The sequence below is a fragment of the Strigops habroptila genome, chromosome 4 (assembly GCF_004027225.2).
Source record: "Strigops habroptila isolate Jane chromosome 4, bStrHab1.2.pri, whole genome shotgun sequence".
In the NCBI taxonomy this organism is placed as follows: domain Eukaryota; kingdom Metazoa; phylum Chordata; class Aves; order Psittaciformes; family Psittacidae; genus Strigops; species Strigops habroptila.
The window spans coordinates 69,890,999-69,909,238 of record NC_046358.1 but is presented as its reverse complement, the minus strand read 5'-3'; the positions used below and the strand labels follow the sequence as shown (position 1 = coordinate 69,909,238).

Genomic DNA, 18,240 nt, shown 5'->3' with positions numbered 1-18,240 from the left:
CCCTATTTTCCTGCTGCGTGAGGATGATTTTGCTTTGAAGATGTCTAAGCAGAGTCGAAAGGAGACCAGTGTTCAGCCTTGATGTGTTTGTGTCTCAGAAAATGTATTTCAAAGAGTCACTGTCCTGGAAAAGCAAGCACACGTGATCCCTGAACTGTCAGGAACAATATAGTAAGTGCCTCCAGCGAGCCAGACACATCCTTCACTTGGTGGCCTCATCTTGAACACTAGAGGTAGCTCTTGCACACAAAGAAGCCTCTCCTTTCGAGGGGATCGTTATCACAAAGCTGCTGCCTAATGAACAGGCAGATTTATCATGAGGAAAATATGAAATACATTAAGTCTTATGTATGCTGGTTCAGAATTACATTTTGGATTATAAAAAGCAGCTGGATTAACAGATTTCTTTGCTTGGAAGAAATTAAATGGACTAGTATCTCCTGTAGCAAAGCAGCAGTTGTCCTTGTCTGACTCCTGAAATGGGGTCACTATTGCTGTCTTGTGATCTCCAGATACATACACATAGGCACTCAGCAGTTCAACAGCTCAGGGTGAGCAATTGCATCTGCAAACATCCCAAACCATATAACAATGCCTGAGGGCCTCAGATCTTCCAGTTACTGGTCTGTGGCCAGGAAGAATTACTTGGAGGGCTGCCAGTTGTGGGGAGTAGGTATAAAACAAGCGTGTATTGTGCTTTGATCTTTCAGATCGGCCATTGCTTGACAACCTCTGCCAAACCACTTGCCTCATATTGCCTGGGATGAGCCTTCGGGGTTCAGAGCCCCCCTCTTATGTGGAACTGCTTGAGGAGCTCATTGCCACAGATTTCACAGTGACTGGAGTACGTCTCACTGTCCTGGACATGCCACAAGCTTGCTACATCTCTGAGACACTAAGCAGGGCAGGATGCAGTGCTGCAGCGCAGGTATGGAACAGCTGGACTCATGCTTTGCTTCCTTCACACAAAACAGGAGCTGTTTAATGCCATGCTGTGCTTAGGGGATCCAGCTAGCTCAGAGCAAACTTGCTTTAGTAGCAGTATTAGCACAGCACTGCATGCAAGCTCTAATACCACTGGTAGGGGATGTGGCAGTGTGCCTTACTAGCTAGTTCCTGGTGTTCCTGTATCTCCACTACCTTGCTGACACCTAACCTTGACATTGTTATGTGTGAACCTGTCCCTAATGTGAATGGCACGTCCACGTTAAACATTTTATTCAGTTCACCTTTCAGTGTGCAGTTGCTGCTATTATGTGTGTTCTGCCACTGTATCCTGTCTTGGTTTTACATGTAATACAGTTTATATTTCCCTTTTTCTAATCACACCCCATTAATCCTCTTCTACAATGCTAAATAACCCTTCCATTTTCTGGACTGTGCCCTGGAGTCCTAGGCACAGATTTCATTTTTCTTCCCATTTAGTTGGTGCTGACAGCTTAAGCTGCAGTCCAGCATGGGGTTTGAGCAAGTGCTCCTGGGGCTTAAGCATGATATGTGCTACTGGGATGAGGATATAGATTGCTCTACATCAGTGCCTCTTTGCACTTGTGCAGGAGAAGCCCACCATCTCAGGAACCTTTCTAGGGCAAAGCACTAAGGTAGAATGTGCAAGAAAGTGCTGTCAACAGCACAGACTAAACAAGGGGGAAAACTACTTATGCTGGAAGTAGCAATCAACAAAGGGCTGTCAGAGACACACAGCAGTCCCTCGGAAAAAACACAAACATTGGTGCTTCCAGCCTTTCAGTTATAAGAGTCTTCGGTGTTATCTGTAATAAGAACAGGTAAGATCTTTTCAGGTCGTGATTTTTTAAACTGACAGCATCCCTTTGAAGTACCTCTGTATAGAACAGCAATTACACCTAGCATCCAATTAGTGTAAGCACTTCTTCCTTCTCCTGTGGCTCTCCTAGGATGCCATCCCACTGCACATGGGAAGGTGCACAGGTCTCTAGGAAGGACAAAAAAAATCAGCATGTGGGAAGCAGAGCCATGGCAGCAGCACTGCTCACCTGGCCATGAAATACTTCCTCCTGGCAGAGATGAATTGCTCTGGGTAGAGCTGGAGTGTTTCCAGAAGGGTCTGGCACTGTTGAGCCAAAGGTGAACATTACAGCATTTGCTTTCCGTTGCCAGAAGGGAGATGGGCTCTTTCAAGTAATAATTGTTCTGCTACAATATCTCAACATTGTCTGGTACCTCCATATTCCTATTTCCAGCAGACTTAGCAACTGAATAACACACCTAAATAACCTGCTTATTTTCACTCTGAGAGAAGGGAACAGGAATAATAGTATGCCACAGGAGCAGGGCAAGTAACAGTTCAGACGTGATACTCTTTCAGTTTGAATGAGTCTGTTGCTCTGTGACTTTCATCCCCTTACACAGCACACAAGCAGTTATCTGTGCTGTCAGCAGTTCATCAGTGAGGCTTACAGACTTGCCTAAGTGGACAGCAACAGCAACACTCTGTTCTTCCTCTTGCAGTGTTCCCTCTTAAAGAATGGTTTGTGTCTGGTGCTGGCAGCACAGCGAGACAATGCAGTCATTTGCTTCGACTCCCTGCGGGACAGGTAAGTGAGGACAATATTGCTTTACCAGCACTGTCTCACCCTCTGCCAGAGAGCCTGTGATCTGAGGGAGGGCAGCTGCCATTCTTCTCTGTACTTCACTTCCATTTCAGACTCCCATGAGGCCAGGTGCCACTCAAAGGCAACCCAGCCTTCCTAAGTCATGTTGTTGTTAATGGGCCAGCATGTTTCCCAGTTTCAAAGCCATGTGTCCTACACTCAGGCCCTTAAGCACTGAGTTGTGGTGTCTGTGAGGCTTGGGGGCATGGTTCCATGGATACAGGGAATTCTCTGAAATAAGAGCTCACATTGGGAATAGACCTGCTGAATCAATAAAATTCCTAGGAGAAATAGCTGAGCAGATTCTATGTTTGCTATGAAAAAAAACCCCAAACTTAAAATAAATGCCAGAGAGCAAAATCAAAAATTAGCTTCTTAAATAAATCACCAGAAATGCTGGGTAGAGGATGTATGAGCCTGGTAAAACAAACAGAACCCCTCTGCAGGGACTGATTAGTGAAATGGAATGATTAGCAGGGCAATTAACCCACTGCTCCCCAGAGGGAAGGTTTCCTTGCACAGGGCCTGGTATTTGACAATGCCATGTGTGGCTCATGCACATGGTTTCCTCTGGCAGAGGAAGCCAAGAGAGTCTTTTTTTCTGACACAGCCAGTGTAGAGCAGTCCAGCAGCAACACTGATAAGACTGTTGTGACCGTGGCTGTACCTCCAGTCATCTGGAGGACTTCCAGATAACACTGTCAGTGGGACAGGAATATGGAATTCAAGGCTGTTGGGGGTTTACAAGCATTAAGGGGGTCAAATCTGAACATCCAAGCTGGTAGACACCTTGGAGTTCTCATACTTTGATGAAATGTTATGGTGCTCAGTCACAAACCCACACCTGGGAAGAACAGTTGGAACAAATTTCATCAGTAACTTCTCAAAAATATTTTGAACCTAATGACAAAATTTAGACCTTGCTCCCATTCATTTAAAATCGCACCCCCGGGAGCCACATCCCAAACCTTTCCCCCTGCAAAGTACAGCACTAAGGGGAAGCAAAGAGCAAGTCACCCAAGATCTTTCTAATATGTTTTATCCTACTCCTTCCCTGATTTACAGGGAAAAAGGGAGCTGTTGGGAAGCCCAGAGATCACTGCTGAAGGTAGTTCTGGGAGACTGGCTGTCAGCAGAACTGGCAGAGATCCCCCACCTCTTTGTTTTCCCCAGGCTTTTGTTCATCAGGGTCATGGGTGCTGCATAACAAGATCAGCTCCAACCCAATGCTTCCCTCTTCTGCAGACTTAACTTGATATGTTTTATGATTGCCAGTCTCAAGGCAGCACCCCTAGAGCAAACCTTGTGGTGTCTTCTCACTGCCATTCACAGGGAGGAATAAGTGCCAGTCTCAGCTGTGTTTTCACCCCTCATCCTGCTCTATGCCAGGATGGCTGGCTCTCCAAAGGATAAACTTCCTTGCTGAACAGCAACGTACATGTGCATAAATTCTGCCTGTTAGGAGGCACTCCCAAGGGGCAGGATCTGCACTGCGTCTTACCCTGTGCCACAAGTAGTGATCATGCAGCCGTTTCAAACCAGCTCTACAAAATAGTAACTGCCTTTGTGATTGATGATGCTTGTGGAAGGGAGGGTGGTGAGCTGTGACCGAGGATGGGCAGGAGGCAGAGATCACTGGGTAGATCCACTGTGGCAACAATAAACTCACACCTTTATTGTACCATATGCATTGTACTGTTTAAAATCAACTTTGCAAATATCTTTGAAAACCCAGCCTGACTCCACCAGTGTCTCATAAGGACACTTCATGCTAAGACATCTTCGTTTCAGAATAACATCTGAGGTTAATTACACTTACAGCTCCACCAGCTGGAGCCATGGGACCTTTCTTGTACTGCCTAAATCACTGTATTTGTTTCCTTCTTCCTGCCACAGCCCAGGATTCCAGTACCTGCACAGGTTCTGGCCTGCATTTCAGCTGCATTGCTGAAGCACCTCAATGTAAGATATTATTTTACAGCCCTGGGAGTTGATTCACAGCTGAGCCACATTATTTAGGCTTTGTGCCACAGAGAGAAACGTTGCCATCTGTATGGAAGCCTGGGATATGATGTCAGAGATGGGCTGTGATGAAGAGGAGGAATCAGGTGTTGAGAGGAACAATGTGGACTTTGCTAGTGTAACTGCTCATAGTTCAGAGCCTATTAAAGCTTTCCTAAGCCAGCTCTAGCAGTGGCACCTCCAGGAGAGGCATTCAGTCACTGGAGGATGTGCTGTGCAGAGCAGTTGCATTGAAGACAGACAGAGACCCTTATAACTGTGTAGTGATTATTGTGCAGCAGCAGCAGCACCCACTCTGCCTGTTCTCTGGACAACTATGAAGGCATTATTTCTGCACCAAAGGGCAGGAAGAAAAGAGAAAGGGACAACATTGATGCAGGTGGGGGCACAAAAGCAGCCCGTGAGTTTGACTGGCTGCCAAGATTGGAGCTGAAGCAGGAATCTGGGAGAATCTGGGCAGGTGCCAAGGGTAACTCAGAGGGCAGAGTGAAGTAAGTGTTTGGAAGAGATGAGGAGAAGCTGAAGCACAGCCGAAGAGACTGGGGCAGAATCCGGAGAAGGAAGTGACACAATCCTATCCACAGACAAGGAAAATTATGTGAGACTTACCTTATTTGTTCTGTCAGCATCCAACTGCCTGTATCTCCAGTATAAAGCATTTGATTTTTCCCTGTCATAACTTGTTTTTACAGCCAGATTTCCTAGCTGCAGGGTGGCAGAAGGAAGAATTTACAAGTAGATTCAAAGCAGCTCCTGGAAGAAAGGCAGGCTCTGCTTTTTATGCATGACAAACAAGATTTAGCTGCCTTAATAGGTGGTACTGATTTAATAGTGATTAGTGCTCTATGGTTACTTGACCTTTTAAAAAGTACTTTCAGATGCTCATGAGATTGTTAGGACCCAACTATGTTGTGCACGGTCTTTATGAACTCACCTAGTTAACATTGTATTGAAATCGATGAGCAGTGTTTGTCTCCAGCACACCCAAAACCTAGCTGCATCAGAAGAAAACCAGAGTGTAGACTCAGCCTTACGCCTTCCTGGCTGTAGACAATGTGGTGCAATCAGAACAGAAGTCAAGTGTTGAGGAACTTAGCTGGATGTTATTCTCTCTGATGAAGCATTCTTACCAAGTGCTAATTGCTGCTAGCAGGGAGTGATGTTATCCCTATAGGAAGCTCATCTCTGGGAGCTTTGGATGGGAAGGAGGTGTAGAAATAAAAAAAAAAATGAACACATGAGATGTAAAACATTGGAGCTGTTGAAAACTGCTGAGGAGAAAACTTGCCAAGCACAACACCTGGATATGGGGGCAGGGAGCAGGGAGTGGTTTCCAAAGCCTCTGGAGAATTTTCAAGCCTAAGACTCTGAGTGTGCACAGAGTCAGTTTAAAGGGCAATTTTGAAATTTGTGTCTTGCCTCTTAATTTCTCTTGAATATGTCTTATAGAATTATAGAATCACAGACTAGTTTGGGTTGGAAAGGACCTTAAGATCATCTAGTTGCAATCCCCTGCCATGGCCAGGGACACCTCACCCTAGACCATGTCGCCCAAGTCTCTGTCCAACCTGGCCTTGAACACTGCCAAGGATGGAGCATTTAACGCTTCTCTGGGCAACCTGTGCCAGTGCCTCACCACCCTCACAGTAAAGAACTTCTTCCTTATATCTAACTTGAACTTCCCCTGTTTAGTTTAAACCCATGCCCCCTTGTCTTATCGCTACAGGTCAGCTTGTGTGTGGACCAGAGCAAAAGAAGGACTGGTGAAGCAAACCCTGCTGCTGAAGGCAGCTTAGATAGTCCTGGGGTTTGGGAAAAACACACACATTATCTTTGCTGGGAAGACCACCCTTGCACAGAGCTGACTATCTACATTTACATGTATTTCCCACTGCCCCAGAGACCCCATTACACAACAGGTCATTACTGTTGGTTTGAAGGCTTGTATTTTAAGAATCCAAATCCATTTATACAAAGCTTTGTAAACCCCAGGATTTAGCTGTGTAAAGAAGTTCAGTAACACATGCACACGGCCAGAACTGCTGGCACAGAGCATGGTCCTCCTCAGAGCTGGGTCATCTGCAGTTTCTGACAGTTTGGATGTCAAAGTAACACTGGCTTCCATTTTCCTTTACCCCCAGGGTCAGTTGGCAGAAGCAGTCAGTCCTGGGCACTGTGCAGCATCTCCTTTATCCTCAAAATGAGAATCAGGCAAGTAGAGAAGTCTATGGTGCATATTTGTGTCCTTTGCGTCCTTCTGATGAATGAAAGTTGTCAAAATTGGTTGAATTTTAGAAGAAAATTTTAACTTGTAGAAGACAGAGGTAGTGCCTCATGAAAGCCCCTAGTCTTGGCTTAAACCACAACAAACTGTCTTCACATTACAATGGTGGCACTCTTTTGAATCAAAATATTTGGAGATTTTGATAAAGATTCAATATTTTCTATAGAAGTCAGTTACTTTTTATGAAGAATCAACACTTCTTAAGATATCTGTGATACATGTCAATAATTAGTGACAGGAAATGTTCATTCAGCCCTTCTGCCAAGCTGGCACATGTCCTATGATTGGGAAGTTCTGTCTCAGAAGCCCATATCCAAATGGAAGAGGAGAAATTAGGCCACTAGCTATTCCAGGGATAGGCTAGCTGAATATTTTCTCAGTAGTTCATCCCAAGAAGGGAAATGCTAAGCGGCATGTGGGCAGCTAATGGGAATAAACTGCATAAATACCTTTAAAACTCTGGCTGTAATCATCAAAGTTTAGTACAAAACAAATGAGAGATTTGGATAGAGGAGGCAGTGCCTGAAGAATTAGGACTAGGAGGTGTAAAAGAACTGAGGAAAATGAGAACAGTAGCAAAGGGACAAGCCTCTCCCCTGGATCCCTTTTGCTTCCCCAAAAGCACAGCAGGAGAGTGAGATGTGTTTGTAACCTCATGTAACACATCAGAGCTGCTGCTTCAGTACCAGTGCTCCAAGGACTGAGCCTTAAAAGACACTGAACCCTCTTTGAAGTCTGTGTTCCTGCTTTTAATACAGGCAAAAGTGCCCCAAACTTCCCCAAAGTCATACAGCTGCTGTTTGCAGCAGCTTTCCCTGAGGCTCAGTAGTGTTCTCCTCGGGTGTAGCTGGGATTGTAGGCACTGCCAGGGAAGGTCTGTGATAGCTGCAAGGCTGTCATCGCATGGCGCTCACTACTTCCAGAGTGCCAGGCTGTTGCCAAGTGATGTGACAGGGCAGCAAGTCCAGGCTGTTTTCTGATTTGCTTTGAAAAGGACATGACTTATCTCTGGCTGACATAAAATCCCTTCTGCTTCACAGCTATGGGGAATCAGCCTATCAGCAAAAGGCTTAGCGTGCTTTCTGTGATTGATAAGAGGAAAACAAATATGCTCAGCCCTTCTCCCTCCTGCGGGGAGCCTGGGGCATTGAATAGAATCCCTCTGGTGCTGGTGGAAGCAGTGACTACTCACAGCAGCTCAGAGTTTAGGCCATGAGTCTAGTCCTGGGACAGCAGTGGATGCCACGCTCCGCATTGTGGGTTATAAGATGCACAGCAGCAAATAATGTTTATTTTCAAATAGGCCTTTTGCTCCAAAGTTCAGGGTAGGTTTAGAAATGGAACACCTCTGCTATGAGGAAAGGCTGAGAGAGCTGGGGTTGTTCAGCCTGGAGAAGACTCCGGGGAGACCTTAGAGCAGCCTTTCACTTAAAAGGGACCTATAAGAAAGATGGGGAAAGACTTTTCAGCAGGGCCTGTTGTGACAAGGACGAAGGGTGATGGTTTTAAGCTAAAAGAGGGGAGATTCAGGCTGGATGTGAGGAAAATAGTCTTTACAGTGAGGGTGGTAAAATCCTGGCACACATTGCCCAGACAGGTGATGGATGCCCCATTCCTGGCAACATTCAAGGCCAAGCTGGATGTGGTCCTAGCAACCTGATCTAGTTGAAGATCTCCCTTCTCATTGCATGGGGGTTGGACTAGATGACCTTGGAAGGTCCCTTCCAACCCAAACTACTCTATGATTCTATGATCGCAGAGCGAGATCTGAGGAGCAAGCTCACCAGGGGATGACTGTACCTCAAAGGATGTCCCTAGAAACGGTGTTTGATCCTCTGATCTCTTGCTAATGAGTTTATGAAATGCCAGCCAGGCTTTCCAGGTCAAAGCTAATGAGCAACACCATGATATCAGGTAAAGTTCAGGAGGGTTAAATGAACATGGATTTCAAATCCGCATGGTTTGAGCAGAGCTGTGGTGTTTACTAGTGAAGTTGAGCCATGGAAGTGAAAAGGAATTTTGTGCTTGCTCCCTGTGTGATATGGGACTAGCCAATAGGATGAGAAACCCTCTTTACAAATGTGGACTGTTTTAGTGCTGACATGTGTTTGGCCTAGTTGTCTGCCTCCTGCAGTCCCTGAGAGAAGCAGCATTTCTATAGCACTTTTCACCTCCCCTATTTGAAACATGTACCTTAGGAGCAGGTGAATCCATGCTTTAGAGGTTCCTTATGCTCATGCAGTGACCCTGCAGATGCCTGCTCCCCATGCAGGCTTCTCTTGGACACATGCAGGCCAGTTCATATCTGGAAATGATAAAGCCATGTTTTGTTGGGGACATCATTAGGGGCTCTTGATCTTCCAGTGGACCTCTATAAGGCGGTCCCAGATGTCCTTGCACATGGTCCATACCCAAACTGGAACCTCCCAAGCGATAACAGCTGTCAGGGAGTGCTGTGCTCAGCCTTCAGACTGGGATGTCCTATGGCTGAACAGTTTCTCCTCACACACACTATGGCTAGGATGAGATTGTGAGGCTGGGGTGGCCTCTGGTCACTGACCTGCCGCTGTTAGCACGTCACAGCAGGGAGGTAGCACGGGCTCTGCACAGCCATTCCTCAATATGAGCCCAGGAATGTACAATCAAGCCTTCACTGGCAGGCAGTGCTAATCCCTCTGCTCTGCCTGGAGCCCTGGAGCTTTTGCCAGCAGCCACAATGGCTGCTCCAGCATCTCTCTCCCTGCAGAGGCAGCTGAAACCTGGGACTGCACCAGAGCAACACAGGGAAAACACATCCCAGCCACCACTGGCAGGATCCTTAGCCCCTCAGCAGCAGGCAGAAGGGCTGGAGTCCTGTAAAAGAGACCTAAAAACCTATGAGGAGGGGCAGAGCGCTGGCAGGAGGAGGGCCCAAGGGCTGTGTGGGGTGGACTTCAGCACAGCATGTATAATGCTTAAAGGCAACACGGTGTTCATTAGCCCAGTTGAATGACAGACTGGTCCTGCCTGAAGTCCTTGGCACTGAGCTGGTCTCCCTATCCATGGAGCAGCCATGCCAAAGAGCCACACAGGAGCGAGGTTTGGAAAGGAGAGGCAGAGCAGCTGGGGAGGGAGTTAGATGTCCTGCTTGGCACTTTGCATGTTGTTGGTTTTCTTCAGTTCCTTGAATATGTGACTCTTGAGAACAGCCAAACAGTGGTCACAGCTAGCAGACATTTTCCTGCTGCAGGACACTCAGAGCTGCCTCTGGGCTGGGATTAATTCAACCTGGTAAACATCTTCACTGTGCTGCCTGCTTGCTGCTTGCACAGAAACCTAACTCTGAAAGAAGAATCTCACAGAACTCACAGCTCTCCCCCAACCCCTTCCTTCTTTTCTTCCCAGGCTGAAGACCTGCTCTGTTGCTTTTTTGACACCCTGACATCTGAGAGCATCCACCAGATTGAATCCCAGGATTGCTAGCCAAGATGGTCCAGGCTTCCAGGCATGGGTGGATGCCGCTGCTGGTATCTGTGCAGATGGACACTCAGGGGACTCCCAGCCTCTAAGAGCACTGGTGTTTGTCATTAAAACATAATGTCTGAAGTATGGTATTAGCATCAGTAAGATAAATGAGAGTGGTGGGAGACAGGATCAGTGCTCATGAACAAATCTTTCTGAACCGTAGCCGTGGTTTCTAGTGGAATGCATTCAGAGGCAATCTGGTTGTATTTGTGGAGCAGGGATCGGAGCATTCCTCTGGCTGGGAAAAACTCAAGAAGTAAAGCAAATCCAGGGGCAGGTGTTCACTGCTGTCTTTCTCTCAGATGCCTGGGGACTCCATCTTCCCCAGGCCTCAGAGACATTATTGAGAGACACCATTTTGTGTGGCTGCTGTGTTCTTTGAACCAAATACAAAAATCCAGTAAATAAAATGGAAATAGTCTGAGGCAAGGCTGGATCCCTGAAGAGTTCAGTACCATTGAGTAAGATTAAAAGCTGGACAGCTGAATGTTCACTTGCCTCTGCTTCAGCAGCCTTGTTACAGCTGTCCTTGCCCAGCTCTAGCTCACTGCCCTCCTGTCAGCACACAACCCTGCCTCTTGTTCCTCCTTTCACAGCCCCCACTGATCCTTGCATGATTCCTCCTCAGCCAAGTCCTCTCTGCGAGCTTAAGGTCCTCAGTCTTCCTGGGACCCACTGGTCAAATCCAGCTCCTTTGGGGAAGATTATTCTCAGCCCAGGAGGCTTTATGTTCCTACCTGCCCTGCTAAGGCAGAGTTGGATGTGCACATGCATCTAGTTCCAGACATCACAGACATAGCAAGAGCAGTCCCTGTGCGTTCTCCAGGCGGTGTTAAGGCAGAGCAGCATGCAGCTGGCTGGCCAGCCCACCTCTGGGTGCTGCAGATGGGGTGAATCCCTTCTGTGCACAGCCTTTCCCTCTGTAAGAGCCTGGTACGAGTCCTTGTCCTTCTCTCCAGCCACTAGCTCACACAATCTGTGAGAATGCAACACCTCTGAGATGTCTGTCCCCTTTCAGAGGAGGCTGTAGATGTCTAGTAAGTCCAAAAGCTGTTAGAGATCTGGCCCTGCAAGCTCTGCTTTCTCAGCTAGTATTAGTCCTAACACAGTCTGTCTCCTCCTCTAAGCTACCTTGAAACAGCAAAAGAGCTGGGTGAAGAGGGGACACGGCTAGGGGACCTGCTGCGTCCTCACACAGTGGTTCCGTGTCAGAACTTGGAAGCACCTCCAAACCTCTGCTCCCCAGCACCATTCTGCCTGCACAGGCTGTTTAGGGTTTATGATGGGACTGAACATCTCCTGAGGAGCAGCTCCAGAAGCATGTGCCCGTGAGGGAAGCAGGCAGCTGCCCTGATCCCTTGGGAGGACACCGCCCTGGGAGTCAGCATGACGGGCAAGCCTGCTCTGCTCCTGCAACTAAGTAGGCCATTTCCTGCACTCCAGGCACATTTCTGTCATGCTTGTGAGCCTTGTACAGCTTTGAGACAAATGAGAATTAAAAGGATCTACCCCCAGCACTTGGGGAATTTGATCTGGAAAAGGAGCTTGTTGGAATAAAGCATAGTCAGATAGCAGCTGAGAGACAAAGCCTGCAAAGCTATGTGCAAGAAAGGGGCACGTGGGGCCAGCAGCACCGCTGCAACCAGCCAGCCCATGTGCACACGGGCCACTAGTGCCATGTCCAGCTCACTTGGGCCCTCAGGCCAGTGACAAATGGGATGATGGAGAGCTGGACATCAGGAGGTGATGCTCTGGTGACTGGCAGCAGGCACTGGGGAGGTGACATCCCGTTCAGACACCCCTGATCCCATCCAGGCTGTCAGCAGGCCAGAGCTCCCTCAGCTTTACGGCAGGAATTGAGACCATGGCTCATAATTCACCATGGAATAAACCAGGCCCTGGCACACAACACACCCATACCAACCCCCTTCCAGACAGCCCTGCTGCTGAGGCTTGTTCTTTGTGAGCATCCATCCACCAACATGAAGAGACCCGTGCCTCAGTTTCCCACCTAGGAAGTAGAGGTAACAGCTCTGCCACACTGGACACACCAGCAACATCATAAGAATGGGGCAGCACCCAGATATTTGGAGCGTGAGGCTGCTGCAGTGTCTTTGATTCCAATTTTCAAGCCCAGCTAATTAGCCTCAGCGTAACAAACGAGCACACCCTGCACAGAGCAGGGGAAAGCAGCATCCTCTGGTATTTCCAAAATGCCAGGATTCCATAAATAACCTCGCCAGCCTTTCCTCCCAGAGCACCCCACTCCTCTCCAGAGAGCTGACAACCAGGAACACCATGGACCCAGCAGAAACCAATCCCGTCACCCCACCAACAGCTCCAGCTCAGACAGAGAGCTGCAGCTCACACCCTGCTCTTCCCCACCACAAGGCAGCCAGATGAGCTAATCAGGGCTGAGGAGCAAATTAGTGATTGCTGGAACCAGGAGAAAGGCAGATTTGATCAGAGATTGCCAGCTTTGCAGCTGGCTCCTACTTGCAAACAATTCATTTAGATTATGAAAGCAAGAAATTGAGTACAAAACCCCCTAGATTGTTTGCTTCCTAGAGAAAGAAAAGAAAAGAAATGGAATTTAGATTAAAAATTATGCAGAATAGTATTAATTCCCCACCCTCTTGTGCCTCCCCTCCTGGAAAACCAGAGCTAATCAGAATTGAGCATTGTTCTGCTGCCGTGTCAGAGCTGCCTCGATGGAAGAGAGAAAATACAGTCAGTGGCATTTTGTGTTAACTCCTTCGGGTCCTGCCATGAGGATGAGAGCACCCGGGGCTGATCTCCCAATCGTCAACCTGGGTTCCCTTATCAGCACTGAGCCAGGCGCAGGCACGTGGCTGCACAAGTTGCAGGTGGAGGAGCTGAACTTTGATATTCACCATCACCCTTCTGCTGTGTTAAGCAGATTGGAAAACACCTGGAATTGAAACAACCCCCTAACACCAACATGTGCCTTTGATTTGGGCCAGAATAGTTCTTTTTCTCTGTTTTTTCCTCGCCTGAGAAAAAATTCATTTCCATTCGTAGAATCCCAGACTGGTTTAGGTTGGAAGGGACCCTAAAGCTCCTCCAGTTCCAACCCCCTACCATGGGCAGGGACACCTTCCACTAGAGCAGGTTGCTCCAAGCCCCTGTGTCCAACCTGGCCTTGAACACTGCCAGGGATGGGGCAAGCACAGCTTCTCTGGGCAACCTGTGCCAGCGCCTCAGCATCCTCACAGGGAAGAGCTTCTGCCTAAGAGCTCATCTCAATCTTCTCTGTGTAAGTTTGAAAACATCATCTATTCACCCCCAAAAATTGTTTCATTCACCCTAAAAAATATTTCTGCTCCAGCCCTATGCACATGAACCCTGCTGAGCACCGGGGATGTCTCACATCACCACTCAGACCTGCTAGCCTGAAAATCACTGCACAGCAAACAGGATTTACTGCCCTCCCAGTGAACTGCATATAAACTCGGCACTGATTTTCGTCTCTGCAGGTGGCATGGCTGCTTCGGGAAGCAGGAAGAGCTGATGGACCTGCTGGAGCTGTCCCCGGATCAGCCATCCTCACCAGGTTGGATGATCTTGGTACACATACTTCCCATGCTCACAAATTGCCTTGCTCTAGCTGACATAGCCATAAGCACCTCTCTCTTGGCTGAGAGCTGACGCTGTTGGATTTTGGAGTGTCTCAGCATCTAGAGGGCTTGCTGGACCACCATACAAGAGACCTGGCCATGCCAGAGAGCTGAAATGCTTCAGGCATTGGTGAAGCAATTGTTCAGGATGAGGATAGGGCAAATCATGCCTGACAAATTTGGTGGCCTTCTATGATGGGATCACGGCATTGGTGGATAAGGGAAGAGAAACTGATGTCATCTACCTGGACTCATGCAAAGTGTTTGACACTGTCCCGCATGGCATCCTTGTCTCTAAACTGGAGAGGCAAGGATTTGATGCGTGGGCCATTCAGTGGATAAGGAATTAGCTGGATAAAGAGTTGCAGTCAATGGCTCAGAGTCCAAGTGGAGACCAGTGGTGTGCCAAGTGTCCAAATGATGTCCAAGTGTGCCAAGTGTGTCCCTCAGGGGTTGGTATTGGGCCCAGCACTATTTAACATTTTTGTGGGCAACATGGACAGTGGGATTGAGCACCCTCAGCTAGACTGACAACACCGCCAACCTGCATGATGTGGTCGATGCTCTGGAGGGAAGGGATGGGATCCAGAGGGGCCTGGGCAGGCTGGAGAGGTGGGACTGTGCGAACCTCATGGAGTTCAACAAGGCCAAGTGCAAGGACCTGCACCTGGGTCATGGCAATCCGCAGCACAAACACAGGCTGGGCAGAGACTGGATTGAGAGCAGCCTTTGAGGAGGAGTAGGACTTGGTGGTGTTGGTCAATGAGCAGATCCCCATGACCCGGCTTCAGTGAGCGCTTGAGCCCAGAACCCCCCGTGTGCTGGGCTGCATCCCCAGAGCGTGAGCAGCAGGTCGAGGGAGGGGATTCTCCCCCTCTACTCTGCATGTGCCTAACCCATCATCTTCCTGGGGTGGGATCAGGATCCAGGCTCTAGTCCCAGCTCTGTCCCATCAGGCGGGCAGTGACCTTTCTCCATTCCTTCCTCTCCATCTTCCTGGGGCGCCATCTCCCAGGCCTGTCACAGCAGGAGCTGCTGATTAATTGGTACTTGGCAATTCCCCATGGACAGGGGCTGAAGAAGCACAAAGGGTGGTTTGTCTGCAAGGCTGGGAGCTGTGATGAAGGAAGGCTGGGGATGACTCAGATGTGGGTAATTAAACTGGTTGGAACAGTGGATGGCTCAGGCAGAAACACCAGCCCGGAGCATGAGGAGCTCATGGAACTGCTGCAACTGGGTCATGCAGGAGACCAGCACCAGTAGAGCCTCGTGTGGGCTCACCTGGCCCCAGCGGGCCATGACCCAACAACAATGCCAGTCCCCAGACCAAAGATACTCTGTTCAGGCAGGGCAGAAGCTCTGTGTGGACAGTTTCACATGGTCAGGCTGGGGGCTGCTGGTACTGCAAGTGCTCCTAGGGAGCTCGGCAGAGGTGCTGTAGGGCCAGTTAGTCTCCATCCATCCATCCCCACTCCCAGCACACCAAGCCATCACATGCCTAGGTCCTGCAGGAGACCAGCCAGGCTCTTCCTCCCCTTGGCTGTAAGTCCCATCACAGGCTGGGGTTAGTGTGGGATGCAGGGACTCCTGAGCAATCCCCTGCTGTCTCTGGCCAATCCCGTGCTGCCCTGTTCCTGCCCTGGCCAAACACATGCAGGTGCTGCTGTCAGGACGGATATATAAATGTCAGCGAGGGGCTAGGGTTCCCACTGGTGGGGCTCTGTTGGGCTCTGGGCCCCCAGGGCTCTGCTTGGCTGCTCTGCCAGGTAAGTGGATGGGTCTGGGGGCTACCTAGATCCATCAGAGGTCTTACGCTAACCCCTAGAATCTCCTACTCAAAGACCTGTGTGATGTTTGCCATGCTTCAGCCATCAGGAACTTCTTGAGAAATTTTTGAGTTCTCAAAGACAATTTGGAAGATAAAGACTGTCTCCACCAAGTTGCTACAGCTGATCAGGATCTTCAGGTGGCTCCAATGGACCTGCTTGTGACCACTTTGCCCCAGGCCTTCCTCTGCTGTGGGTGATGTCTGTGTTTGCTGACTCTGGACTGAAGCTACTCTGTCTGCTGTTGGTGCTGATCTAATAGAGGAGCTGCTGATGCTGCAGTGTCTCGGGTGACCTGTCTGGGACTGGAGAAATCTGGGAGACTTCCTCAACTGACTTTGAGACAGAAAGAGGAGCAGGGCAGGGTACAATGGGTGTCCTTGCCTTACTGCCCCAGCTGAATGTTGGCCTTCAGCTGCTGCCTGGGTCCTGGACAATGCAGCCAGCTTGTGCTACACAGCTGCAGGCACTCGCATGGTTGTGAAGCTCTTGCTGTGAGACAGCTGCGTTTCCATGCTCTGAGCATGGGCTTTGGGCATGGGACTCATCCTTCACAGAGCTCTGGCAGAAAATCCTGAGCTGTTTGTGCTGTGCACTGAGATGCTGATACCCTCTCAAAGTAGACTGGCCAGTGAATGCCCACTGAAAGCCATGGAGCTGTTCAGACTGGCATATCTGGTCTGCAGTGGACCAGGCTCACTCCGTGGTAGAGCAGAGGGGGCTTTGCCATGAACAAGTGGCTCCCAAGACTGGCTGTAGGGTGTCTTCAGCCAAAGGCTGGGTAATGGCTTGGAGCTGGCTACTTCATGTTGCAGGGACTTCACTGTAGGACTAATGCGACTGTTGTGCCAGTTCCAGTCTCTGAACCCATCCATGCCTGTCCGTCTGCAAGATCCAGCCTCCCTCAGGAAGCCTGGAAGCCAGCTAAGATGTTCAGTTCCTGACCCTGAAAGGGGACAGAGTCCTGGTCTGCTTGAGCCAGCTAGAGCTGATGACAGCACACGTGCCCCTGTGCCCTGCAGAGCTGCTCCTCTGCCCCAAAGGAGATACCCAAACACATGGACCTGAACATGCTGAACAGTGGTGCCATGAAGCAAATGAAAGCCCACCAAGAAGCTCCAGACCACTAAACTACCACTGTCTTCTGGATATCTGCTGCTGAGCTTCTCAAACAACCATAGCCTGTATTCTGATGCGCAGCCTCCAGAACCTGGCAGCCTTTAAATATTGAAATCCACTTGGGCTTGAAGCCACGCAAGTGTCCTGGGCATCCTGGGGGTCAGCCAGTCAGACCTGCCATGTACAAGTTACCCTGGGCAGCCTCCATGAGCAATGAGGGCAGATGTGGCTGAGGAGCTCTGCAGGACAGGCCACCCTAGTGCCCTGGCCAAAGGAAGCAGGACTTTGAGACTAAACCTTGGCCATTGGGAGTGCTCCTCAAACTAGGCTGGGGGAGGGTCAGTCCCTCAAGTGACTGCAGGTGTGTCACAAGCTGGAGTGAGTCCAGCAGAGGTGGAGGGAGCTGGACCTTCATCACCGGTGAAGAGGAGGCTGAGGGAGGGGGTCTAAATCACTCTCTGGGATCATCCAGTGCTGGGAACAGAGGAGATGGGGACGTGCAAAGCAGAGGGATGGAGCGGTGAAGCTTCAGAAGGATGGTGCTGATGGCACGAGGAGCAGTTGAGGAGGGTGGTGTGGCCCTGAGAGAGGGCGCCTGAGGCCAGCTCCGGTGTTTGCCCCACTCCAGGCAGTGTACAGCCCCGGCTCTGTGACCAGGGCAGGTGCCTTTCCTGGGGTGGCTGTGCTTCAGGTGGGATGAGGATGTCCCTTGTGAACTGGCCTTGCTTCACTGTGGGGTCCTGACCCAGCTCCAGCCCCAGGGGCACAAGGTTGACCCAAACTCCTGTTGTCTTCACACCAGTGCGAGAGGATCAATGCTTGTAGAACCAAACCCTGTGAAGCGGATGAAGGGATGAGGCAGTTCCTCCTGGCTCATCTGCAACCTTTTGTTGTGAAGTTTCTTTCCGGTGTGGTGTCTTCAGGGCTACAAGGTGATTAACGTCCATTTTAAGCATGTTCCAGACGTGCTGGATGCCTTTAAGCCCCTGAGGTGTTAGAGCTGGCTTACAAGCTGGGCTCCATTAGTGGTTGATTCACTGCTTATTAAAACCTCTATTAATCTTGTATTAATGCTTCTCAAATGAGGGTTTTCTGGAGGTGTAGCAGCCTCTGAGGTGAGGAGCTTAACTTCTCCCTAGCCCCGTGCCACCAATGTCAGTGAGGGTTTAACTCAGAATCTCATCAGGCTGAGAGCTGAGATCTTGTGAGGCTGC

The 18,240-nt window shown here is 49.4% G+C and overlaps 1 protein-coding gene across 1 annotated transcript in view; it reads left to right on the top strand.

Moving 5' to 3' along the window:
* C4H16orf71 (chromosome 4 C16orf71 homolog) overlaps positions 1–10,522 on the top strand; it is a 100,779-nt gene extending 90,257 nt beyond the window's left edge. Inside the window, exons 26-29 of the mRNA XM_030482253.1 lie at positions 711–928; positions 2,491–2,576; positions 6,797–6,866; positions 10,324–10,522. Coding sequence (XP_030338113.1) covers positions 711–928; positions 2,491–2,576; positions 6,797–6,866; positions 10,324–10,401 — 452 coding nt within the window. The 3' untranslated portion in view covers positions 10,402–10,522. The remainder of the gene's footprint in view (positions 1–710; positions 929–2,490; positions 2,577–6,796; positions 6,867–10,323) is intronic.
* Positions 10,523–18,240: the final 7,718 nt, after the last annotated feature.